Source organism: Chiroxiphia lanceolata, chromosome 11 (assembly GCF_009829145.1).
Source record: "Chiroxiphia lanceolata isolate bChiLan1 chromosome 11, bChiLan1.pri, whole genome shotgun sequence".
In the NCBI taxonomy this organism is placed as follows: Eukaryota; Metazoa; Chordata; class Aves; order Passeriformes; family Pipridae; genus Chiroxiphia; species Chiroxiphia lanceolata.
This window is the reverse complement of record NC_045647.1, coordinates 9813019-9824340: the sequence shown is the minus strand read 5'-3', so window position 1 is coordinate 9824340 and position 11322 is coordinate 9813019. Positions and strand designations below refer to the sequence as shown.

The 11322-nt window shown below is 53.0% G+C and overlaps 1 protein-coding gene across 1 annotated transcript; it reads left to right on the top strand.

Moving 5' to 3' along the window:
• Window positions 1–1576: 1576 nt before the first annotated feature.
• LOC116792392 (SRSF protein kinase 3-like) lies at window positions 1577–10365 on the top strand. The gene is made up of 11 exons (XM_032699297.1): window positions 1577–1622; window positions 1780–1888; window positions 2378–2465; window positions 3987–4074; window positions 4249–4355; window positions 6271–6433; window positions 7635–7720; window positions 8164–8271; window positions 8697–8766; window positions 8851–8943; window positions 10178–10365. Exons 1-11 carry the CDS (start codon window positions 1577–1579, stop codon window positions 10363–10365), a joined length of 1146 nt encoding a protein of 381 aa, XP_032555188.1.
• The last annotated feature ends 957 nt before the right edge of the window (window positions 10366–11322 follow it).

Here is an 11322-nt window from a genome sequence, read left to right as displayed (position 1 = left end):
TCAGCTCAGCCCCTGCTGTCCTCGTGGCATGAGTGAAGAGGGCTTGGGCAGATAGTGATGGTGCAGGACCTTGCGAGGATACTGCTAGTCTGTTCACAAATATGGAAAATTTTGATTTCAGCTCTGTTTCATAGCCAAGATGTTATCAAGTATTTGCTGAGAAGAGTGGCTGTGCAGACATGCAGCATGCTGGAGGTTTATGCCTAAAAGAGGCTGATTCCAAACAGCATAAATGCCAGGGTTAGAGGTGTAGAAATGTAAGGAGGGGGAGGCATTTTGAGCTCCTTTCAGACTTCTTTATGGCCTTGGGTGAACAGAGCAATGTCAGCTCTGGTACTTTGGGTTATCCCTGACAGGATGGGAGTTTTGAGCCCAGTCTGACCCTTAAATAAAGCTGAGCTGGGAGCCTACTGGGTGCCCAAAGGCAGGCTGTGCCTTTGGCTGCTGCGCTGGGAGGGAGTATCAGCAGGTGGAAAGAAACTTTAGCCTTTTGAGGAAGTCACACCTCTATCTCAGCACCTGGAAGAAAGTACTCCCTGTCATGTGGCTCCTGCTGCCACCAGCACCACCAGCCCTCTATAATTATTTCTGAAAATCCTCTGGTTCAGAAGAGTCCTTAGCTTAAGCAACCGGATTTGGAGGATTTAAAGGTCAATAATTCTACGTGTGCTAATGGTCTATGGGGATTATTATCACCTGTCTCGAGCTCTGACAGTGTGTGTTAGCCTGAAGCTTTGGCAGTACAGCAAGTGACATTTCCGAATTTTGAAAGGCTGGGTTGGGAGTGCCCCAGCTACGGCAGCTTACATCTGTATTGCATTAGTAACAGGGGCTCTGGGCTGCTATTTCAGGGGACCAGTGCTGAAGCCAGCTCTACACTGGTGCTGCAGCGTGGGGGGACAGCAGTTGGATTAGTCTGTCTGTACTGTCTTAGTGTTTGCACCTTGGGCTGTCATAGTAACAAACCCCGGGAGCAGCCTCTTGCTGGGATGTCACGAGATGGTCAGTGATAAACCCAGGCTCTGGCCCTGGGGCTGGGCTGTGGGCAGAGGAGCAGTGCTGCAGTGTCTAAAATGCAGGTTCTGCTTCACACCCCTCTGGAGCTGGGGGCTCCTCCTGACAGCCAAAGCCCAAATGCATTCCCTTCTCAGCTGGAATGGGGAGGGAATGCTTTCCCTGGCTGTGGGAGGGAATCCCACAGACCTCACTAAGCCCCTGAAAATCCATACTGGACACAGAGAAACCTGAGACTCCCACCTGGCCCTGGCCCTGGCCCAGCCCCAGCCTGCCAGCTTTCCTCTTCTGAACTCTTAAAATAATCCCTGTCTCCATGAAGTGCCAAAAGTGTTTTTAAAGCCTGGTTCCAGGAGCTGGTGAGGGGAATGGGAAGGAAAGGAGCAAGGGGGCAGCAGGAGTAGAAGAGGGAATCAATGTGCACAGTGTGCAGCAGAAGTACAGCTGCTCTCCAGCTCTCTTTAAAGGAATAAAGTGCTGAAGATCACACTGCCTGTTCCCCACAACCTGGTTCCCCACTGCCTCTGTCCCCTCGTGCCAGGATCTGCTGTACTGCTGGGCCATGGAGGAGCAGGTGCAGGAGGAGATGCCACCAGCCCAACACACAGGTCAGTCCTTGGGCATGTAGCTCTAGAGCCGAGATCGTGCCAGGTTCTTCCCAGGCCAGAGGAGGTCACCAGGACCTGTCTGGCTGTCCTCAGCTGCTCCTTCAGCCTAAGAGCATTTAGAGATGTCACTGATGTCTCTTGGCCATGGTCCCTGCAGGAGGCCACCACCCCGTGCAGGAGGGAGAGGTGTTCAACACGCGATACCAGGCACTGCGAGAGCTGGGCTGCGGCGCCTTTGCCACCGTCTGGCTGTGCCAGGACATGAGGTGAGGGGTGAATTGCCTTTTGGGGAGGTGGGAATGGGCGGCTGATCTCCTGGACAGGACCAGCCCCTCTTGCAGAAGCAGCAGAGCACAGCTGCCTGCCTGGAAGCATATCAGCATCCCCGGACACAGGGAAAACCTGGCAGCGAGATCAGTGGGGTGCAATAAGCAGAGCTGGTCCCCAGAAACCAAAGAACATAAATGAGGTGGGATCAGCCCTTGCTGTGCATTTTCTTTTCTCATTTAGACCCTGCAGTATCCAAGCTCTGCCTTTTCCTCTCCAGTCCCTTGCTGGTTCCTGGGGCAGCTGTGCTGCCAGATGCCAGCAGAAGAGATGCCCATGGGCCTGGTGTGCTGCAGACTGAGGCCAAGGGTGCTTACAGAAGGGCAGCACCCTCCCTGGGAAGCCCAGGGTGACTGGGAGAAGGGGAGGTGCTGCATGTTAGGGCCACTCTGACATGTGTTGGCTGGCAGCTGTGGTTCATTTCCCAGGAGGAAGAAACAAGTAGCTGTGAAGGTCCTGAAAAGCAGGGAAGGCTTTGCTGATACTGCCCAGGATGAGGTCACTCTCCTCCGCTGTGTAAGTAAATTCTGGAGCTCTGTGCTTTGCTCCACAGTTCAGGTCTAAGTATCAGCCTCACCATCCCCTCTCCCTTCAGGTCTCAGTACAAGGAGCTAGGTGGAGAACAGGAAAAACCCACAAAAATTAGGAAATTCATAGAAATCACCCTGGTGTAGCATTGGTTTCTGAAACATGAACCTTCTCCTTCCTCCTGTCATACTGGACACGCTGGCTGTGTCCCACTTGTCCTGTTGGCCCATTTCTTTTAGATGAGACTGAAATCCAGCAAATAGGAGGAACCTGCAGAAAGATAAGGTGGATAATCAACAGAAGAAGATGGTAACGTTCCTAAGAAGGAGATGGGAGTGTGTGTACTGTATCTCTGTCATTCCCAGCTCTGATACTGAAATAAAAGGCAATATCTGCAATAGGAAAATAGTATGATGTAGCAAAAATATAATAAACATCTGAAGTCAGAAAGCTTCTTCCTCTCTTCGCTAATGAAGGTGGTAATTAGGTGTTTGTATCTCTTTCTCAGTGAGTGGCCTTTGAAGGTGCTTGGGCTTGAGCTGCTAGTTCTAGAAAGCTCATGGTTACAATTCTTTAAGCTTGCCCAAATACAAAGTTACATCAGTGTCAGATGAGTAAAAGCCATTAAATTTTACATTTTAAATTACTCTGTGGCCTTTCTCCAACAGGTTTGAGAAAGGTTTAGTTCACACCTGTAAATCTGCAGGCCCTATCCAAAGGGACATGAGCCAGATGCAGTGATGCAAGAGGAAGTACCAAGTGGCACTAATTTAATGTAATCAGAGGGCTGCTTTTCTACACATCAGCACAACCCTGCATACAGACCAAGCCTTCCCCCTGATTTATTAGTAATTGTCTCCGAGAGACACGCCTGCCCATTCAGCAGCATACAGCTGGTTCCCAGGGCTGTTCCCACCAGCACAAGGAGGTCAGTGCCTGCAGAGCTGCCAAGAGAGGCGATCTGGGCCCCTGTGGCTTCCAGGGCTGCTCACTCCTGTCGTGCCAGCACAAACCTTTTTCAGAGAAATTACTGAAGGGATGGTGGGAGTTTTGAAAGGTGATGTCCCAGCTTGCTACTCTTAGCTCTGGGAACAAGGAGCAAAGGCTGCAGAAAGGCAAAGGAAATCGCTGCTGAGAGCAGGGAGCTGTGTTCTTGAGGAAATTCCCTCCCAGCACAAGTAGGAGCACTTTATGGGCCTGCATGGATAGAATAAGCAGCAGAAAGTCTGCTAGACACTATCAGCAGGATCAGTGTGAGTTATTTTGACACTGTGAGGGTGATGGTCCCACCTGGTCAAGAGTGGGACAACATGCAGAAACTCATTCCTTGGTAACAGACTCTGCTTGTGTGCTTGGAGCATTTGGTTTTTCTGATGGTGTTTTCATGGGATTTGTCATGAAGTGCCAATTCTTGGAAGAGAAAGTCTGGGAACAGGATAAAACAGGTGCAAGGTGTCCTTGTGCATACAATACCTCTAATTGCAGCTTTCTTGGAATCCTCCCCCTCAGGTGAACTGTATGAAGAAGAAGGATCGGGCAGGAGAAAATATCGTCTCTTTGTTAGATGACTTCAGAATGATTGGAGAGAATGGCTTCCATATCCTTCTGTGGAGGGTGCTGCAGCTCTGAGCCAGCAAAGCCTGGGCACATGGAGGTGGCTGGAGGGGAGAGGTTTTTGAAGAGATAAGGAGGTATTTGGTTGCTCTGGTGAAAAGCAAAGGGCTGGTGGTAAGATCTTCTCCCTGTTAGTGAATCCCTGACTCTTTCCCACATATGTGCCTGGTATTTGAGGTGCTGGGTCCTTCCCTGCGATGTCTGATGGGAAACTACACAACTCAGGGACTGCCTTTGCCTTTTGTGAAGAAATCTTTACAGCAGGTGAGAATTTAGCTGGAACTGGGTGAGGGCACCAAGGGACTGTTGGCTAAGGGACATGCCATAGACTTCTTCCCAAGGAGATGGGCATTACTTGGGCCTTACTTGAGTGGTACTGCCCAAGCTGCAGCCTCCTTGGGTTTGGCAAGAAGTCAGGGCCACCACCATGGAGCACCAGCAGACCTGCACCAGGGCGTCAGGGCCAGCACTTCTGTTCCCATCATCTCAGTAATCATGGAGTTCTCCAGCAGTTCTGCTGCTCATAGGGGTAGCAGGGGGCAAACAGCCTGCCATAGTTATGCTTCTTGTGTGCAAAACACATGTAACTCTGCCCTCCTGCTGCCCTGAGAAGTCCCTTCTGGCAGCAATGCCAGGCCATTGGCATTTGCCTTGGCATCAAGCCGCAGGTAACACTGTCAGCTCCAGCAGCTTTCTGCATGGTACCACTGAAGGCTGCTCAAGGTCTCCCTCCCATCCTTCCAGGAATTTCTAAATTGCTGATGTGGTTGGCTGGTTCTCCTCCCATGTTAAGGTTTTCCCGCACAGAGCCAACTCCTCCTTCATCCCCTGCAAGGATGTGGTGTCCTGCTCAAACAGATTGCAAAAACTGAGTTTCTTATGCACTGGCTGTGCTTAAGGCATAGAGAACCTGAATGAGGCCTTAGAAGAGTTAAAATTACATTTTGCCTCTCATGCTGAGATTTATCAGAAGTCTGCACACTTGCCAAGATGAAGATTTGCTACCCTGATTCCTGTGCCCTTCTAGGGACAATAAGAAAGAAAACTGCTTCCTCCATCATTTTTTTTTCAGGAATAGCCTCTTCTTTCTCTAAAGAAGCTCCACTAACACCTGAATAAGTTACACAAAAATGTAGTGGCATTCATCTCTGTGACTCATTTTACACCCAGGCCTTTTGCTGATCCATTATCTGTTTTAATTGTAAAATCTCAGATTTGTTTTCCCCCTTCAGATCAGCACTGGAGCAGTATTTACTTCTGATTCATTCCAGTTTAGTTATTTAAATCTTTCCCCGCGTTTCACAGTTACCATTTAAGGTTGGTATTTCCCTGGGGCTGGTGTTCATCCCAGAATAGAATTTGATAATACAGAGAATATTTGCCAGCCCTTTATGACTGTCCAGAGTGTTTAAAAAACAAATGTAACTCTCCCTGTAGCGTTTCTGCTGTTATTGATTTCTGATAGTGACTGTTCCTCTCTGGTAGGTGTTGTTTTTCTCTCCCCCGTGACAGGCCAGGCTTTCCCTGCTCCATCGTAGGCTGTTCTTTCCCTACATGGCTCTCCTGCAGGGCCCTGAAATCCTCTCTAAGCACTCACTCATGGTCTCTCCCACCTCCTGTCTGGGTTACGCTGTGCCTCCTTCTTTCATTGTATGATGGGACACCCTCCCATGCCATGTCACTGTCATTCAGATGGAAGTTGGGGGCTGGTTATAATCAGCAGGAAGGCACAGCGGTCCTAGGCCATAACAGCCGTACAAACAGGAATGATTTTTCAGAAGAAAGTTCAGCTCTGTTGTTGAAATGCCTCCTCGTTGCCCCACCCTCCTCCCATCTCACCGGGCTTGCCCATCCATGGTGGTGTCTGTGGATTTTCGCGCTGCCTTTTGCTGCGTGTCACCCCGAACAGCCCTTTCTCCACCGGGCTCCCCAGGCCCCCGCTGGGCTCGTGGGGCTCTGGCACCTGCTCCTCCTGCTGTGTTGTGCAATGGAACCCCTGGAACCTGCTCCCACAGGGCCACCCCAGCAGGAAATAACTTACGGCTGATAGTTATCGTCAGTACCAGAATGCCCACAACTACCCTACCCGCTGTGCCTGGCTGCTCTGAGAGCTGCTGGGTCAGGGGGGGCTGGTGGGGCCTCTCGTGTGGCCGGTGTGACGTGCTCCCTGCTCTCCCAGGTGCTGGCAGGGCTGTACTTCCTGCACAAGCGCTGCCGCATCATCCATGCAGACATCAAACCGGAGAATATCCTACTGTATGGACACGACAAAAGCCTCCAAAGGCTTCTCATGGATACGCTTGACTGTGGCCAGAGAACACATGTGAAGCTGAAGGGAGCAGGTGAGCACTCCAGGGGGTTTGCAGCAAGAAGAGGGACTTACGTGTTTATTGCTGGGAGGGAAACAGAGGCAGCAGCTACGGATACCTCAGGAAAGGTTCCCATCTCCTGCAACAGCCAGTACAAAATACTACAGCCAGCTTGGGCCTGCTGAGAGGCCTCTCCTGTCTCTGCCTAAGACAAACTTCAGGCTGGGCGACCACCCAAGGCACCAACAGAAATGTGGTCCTGTAGGTGGGTTTGTGTGGAGGAAAACTGGTCCCATGTATCTGTCAACAGCCCCCCCCATGGCATCGGAGCTCACTCTTGTTGGCTTTAAGTTCCAGACAGGGACAGTTCCCTGCGTCCGGTGTTTTCAGCCACTGAAAGGTTTACATACAAAATGGTTTGATCAGAAAGCTGTGTGACACTTCTGCTCTTTATTTCCCATATTTCTGAGGTTTGTGGGAGACTTGTATGTACTGCTAATCTTCAAGGCCTTTTGAGACATAATTTATTTGCAGGGAACGGTGTGAATATTGAATAAGATGTAGGACTGGAGCATTTCTCAAGAGATTAGCTCATCTCCCAGCCATGAGACCTTTCATATTATCCCTGCACTCTGTTCTCCCGTGAGCATTTCTCCCATGACAGTGCTGTTTTGTCTCTCAAACTCTGAGGCAATCAGGGAATCCTAAATTAGCGACTGAGTCTTTTGCTCAGAGCAGAAAAGCACAGTATTAGGCATAGGCTGACAGCTCACTGTAAAGCACTAAAGCAGGAATTACTGTTTCCTAGGGTCATATGAAAATGTAACCTTCACGGTGCTTGCCAAGCAGGCTGTGTCCAAGGTCTGTGAGAGCCAGGCTGCTGAAGGCTGAAGAGGAATTACAGATGTTTTGGTTCAGACTAGTGCTGGCAGGATGTGCTCTCCTCTGGGCCCACAGTAATTTAACCTTGGTGCTAGAGGAACCTTGCAGCAGGACAGGAGCACATCACACTGTTCAACTCCAAGCTACCATCTTCCCAAACATCCTCTTGTTTTCACTGAATATCAGTGCTTCCTTTGCATTTCCTCAAAAACCAGAGGTGGCCTTTGATTGATGATAAAAAGCATTTTAGGCTGAGAAACTTTAAAGGCAGGCAGACATACCTCTCCTATGGTAAGTGATGTGTACCTGTTGGTTCGGAAAGACACGATTTCTCTCTGTTCTTTTCATCTAGGAGGTGATCCTGGCAATCAGTTGGAAGAATCTGATTTAATGAGCATAGAAGTGAAAATTGCAGATCTAGGCAGCGCGTGCTGGACAGTGAGTCTGCTCCAAGTCTCAATCCTGTAACAACCCTGGAGGCTGCGTGCTCCTTTCCATCCCACCCTGCATGTCCATCCCATTACAGCTGAATAGCTATTTCAGTGTGCTGAAGAAATGCCAACTTCGGGGGGTGCTATATTCAGCACTCCCAGCTCCGAGCTGGGCCCTGTGCTCCCAAAGACACTGTCAACTTTGGACATTTCTCCAGCTTGCACTTAATCCCTGCAATTAGAAATTCAAAACTATGTTCAGTGAGAAATGTAGGGAGGTAGACTCCCTCCGGTGTCAGTGGGGCTGGGAATGTGTTGGCTGTGCCCTTTGCAGAGCTGAGAACACATGTTCTGTCCTGCGTCCCCTCCTCATGCGGGAAGCTTGTGACCACCAGTGTTGCTCTGACTGGCTTAGGGACGCCAACCAAAGGGAGTTTGTTTCTGTTTCAGTACAAGCCCTTTTCCAAGGAGATACAGACCCAGCCATACCGTGCCCTGGAAGTGCTTCTTGGATTAGACTATGGTACTCCTGCGGATATCTGGAGCACAGCCTGCCTGGTAGGACTGGGGACAATGCTGTGCATGCAAGGAGGTGACAGACACTAACTGGCCAGGGCAGTATGTCCTTGGCACCCACCTTTTCATGTAAAGCAAAGCTTCCTTGCTGAGAAGGCAAAAGAGGCTGTCTGCACTCATTCGTTTTGGGCCAAAAGCGTGCTGCTGATAAAAACCACTCCTAATTAGTTTAAGCTCTAAGGCAATTCACACTGTGTATGTCAGACCGAATCAGGCACATGCTGCTTTTCATCCTGACAGAGCTAAAGGTGCTGTTTCACTGTGGTAGACATCAAGCCAGTGTGCTAGTGTATTTCCACATTTTAGGATCAGGTTTGTGTGATCGCAAGGGAAATCGGTACTATTAGTTAGCAGGGAAGAAAAACTCCAAAACAATTAGTCAATTAACAATGCTACTCCATTTCTAGGCATTTGAAATGGCAACTGGGGAGTGTCTGTTTGATCCTCAACCTGGGAAATATTTCTCCAGAGATGATGGTAGGACTCCATCAGTTTTATTCATTTCACTGACAGAAGTGTCCCAACTATTGTACCTAGATGTGTTTTCCCTCCTCTGTCTAGATCATGTTGCTCGTATTATCGAACTCCTGGGAAGAATTCCTCCTCAAATTGCTTTCTCATGGAACAAGTCAACAAAATTTTTCAGCAGGCCAGGTAAGAACGAGAGTAAGGAAGTTTACTTTAAAAATCAGTGGATCTCTGACACACTCCTACTCAGCTCACACTGAAACACCTCAAATGTTACATTACACAAGACAGAGATTTCATAAAGAGCAGTAACACTCCCTGCCCTGTCTACCTCTGCAACCCATGAGCATTCCAGGGATGAATACAAAATCCTGAAAAACAGTCACAGCAAACACCCAACAGGGAAAACAATTCCATTCGTTCTCCTTTGGATTTGGAGAGAATGGAAACGCAGACAGGAAACAGCTACACACCAGGAAGGCTGAAGAGTGTGTAACTGGCTGGATTTCACTCGTTCACTGGCAGAGAACAATGATGACCAGGAATGGGACACTCACATCCTTCCAGCATGGCTGCTATATTTAGTCTTCTGACCCAACTGTAACATCTTTTTTGTTTTATTCTCCCCAGTTTCTTTCCCTTTGACTCATCAGTCTTGAAATTCTTGTCTTTGACTGCACCACATCACATCACATGACTCCATCCTTCTGCACTTTGGGCTATAATCCTCTTTCTGTGCTTTCACACTCACTGAGTCCCATAGCCTCAGCCTACCCACAGCTCATTCAGTGCTGAGTGCTGGTGCCATGCTGGAATCCAATAAGCACCTCCCCGCACATCCACATGCTTTGCTCACACTTATTCATTCTGTGGTACTCAAAAGAAATGAGTCAGAACTAGTTCTATGTTCACTCTCCACGTGAACCAACCTGGCCTGACCACACATGTTTAACATGAATCCCTGAATTTACACCATGGGCTCCCGGGGACGAGGGCAGCTCCTCGGTCAGTCATACACTCTTTCTAGGCCCCACAGAGCTCATAAACGGGAAGCGAATTCAACATTAGTGTCTTGTGAGCTCTGAAATAGCCAGATGCATCCGGGTGCCTGTGGGCAGGCCCAGGGAACAAGCAGCAATGGCTCTGACAGGGCTATTCTGGGAATACTCTGCACACTCTTGGCACGTTCTCGCCTAGGAAGCGCTCGGGAACGGGGAGCCTCCAAACACTAGCTTGGGAAGACGATTCCCAAAAAAGACCCGAGAGCCAAACCTGCAAGGGGCAGCGCACGTGGAGCTCACAGAGGCGACTCCAAGGCGCAGGCAGGGATCTCTCAGGGCGCTTTGGGTTAATGCCGAGGCGCGGCCACCTCAGCCGCGCCGGTGTGACTGAGGCGCCGCGCCCGCGCTGTCTCCGCCAGGCGCGCTCCTGCGGTTCTCCCGGCTCTGCCCCCGCAGCCTCCCCGGCACCCTGGCGGACCGGCACGGCTGGACCCCGCGGGCGGCGGCCGCCTTCGCCGCCTTCCTGCTGCCCGCGCTACACTACGCGCCCGAGCGCCGCGCCAGCGCCGCGCAGAGCCTGCGGCACGCCTGGATCACCGCGCCGTGACCGGGCCTGCCGGCGGGGGCCAGACCGCCCTCCCGCGGGGGCGGCGAGGACACGGCGGGAGCTGCTGCCCTCCCGCCGCCCCCGGTGCGCGGCCTCCTTCGAGCGGCCCCGGCTGAGCATCCCCAGCGTTATCCCGCCGCGCCCGGGCTCCGCTCTCTTCCTCCCGCGTCCCTGCAGCGCTGCGGACGGCACAGAGCGCTCCCTCCGCGAACCGACACCGGGCGGAGCCCCCCGGCCGAGCGCGGGCAGAGAGCGCCGCGGGGCCCCTCCTCCCGCCGAGGGGCCGCCCCTCCTCTTCACGGCCCCCGCGGCCTTTGTTCGGGGCTCCTGGGACGGGGTCCGGCCCGCTGTGGGTACGCTGGCCCCGCCGCCCCGGCCCGGGCGGGGCGGGTCCCGGTCGCGGCCCCGGGCGGTGCCCCCGGGACCCCTCGCCGTGACCCCCGCCCCCCGCGCGCGGACGTGCCGCGCGGCAGGCCCCGCGCGCGGCGACACCGCGCATGCGCCCCGCGCCCTCCGCCCCAGCCCTCCCGGCCGCCCCCCGCACCGCCCCTTCGTTCTGCCACGTGTCCCGACGCGGGAGTCGCCCCGCGCGCCGCGCTCGCGCCCCGCCGGCCCCGCCCCTCGGCACGTAGCGCGGCTCGCCCGCCGGGCGCTGCCGCAGCCCGCACGCCCCGCCCCGCGTCGGCTCCGGCGGCGGCCGCCCCCCACCGCCCGCCCCACGCCTGACGGGCGGCCCCGCGCGCCAATGGGGCGCCGCGACCGTGGGACGAGCGGCGGGGCCGGTGTGCAGCGCCCAATGAGACTGTGGTGTGGGCGGAGCCGCGCGGACGGACCGCCAATAGCGAAGGAGGGCGGGAGGGGTGATGACGAAGGAGGGCGCCCCGGCGGGGCGGGGCGCGGCGCCGCGGCAGCCAACGGGGAACGGGGTGGGCGTGGCCGGGGCGCCCCTGGCGCCGG

Bases quoted from the DNA above. Each gene is read 5' to 3' on its own strand.
- LOC116792392 (XM_032699297.1), top strand. From the start codon at position 1,577: ATGGAGGAGCAGGTGCAGGAGGAGATGCCACCAGCCCAACACACAG. The intron at 4,356-6,270 runs GTGAGAATTTAG...CTGCTCTCCCAG, and splicing joins TGAAGAAATCTTTACAGCAG to GTGCTGGCAGGGCTGTACTT. The intron at 7,721-8,163 runs GTGAGTCTGCTC...TTTCTGTTTCAG, and splicing joins TAGGCAGCGCGTGCTGGACA to TACAAGCCCTTTTCCAAGGA.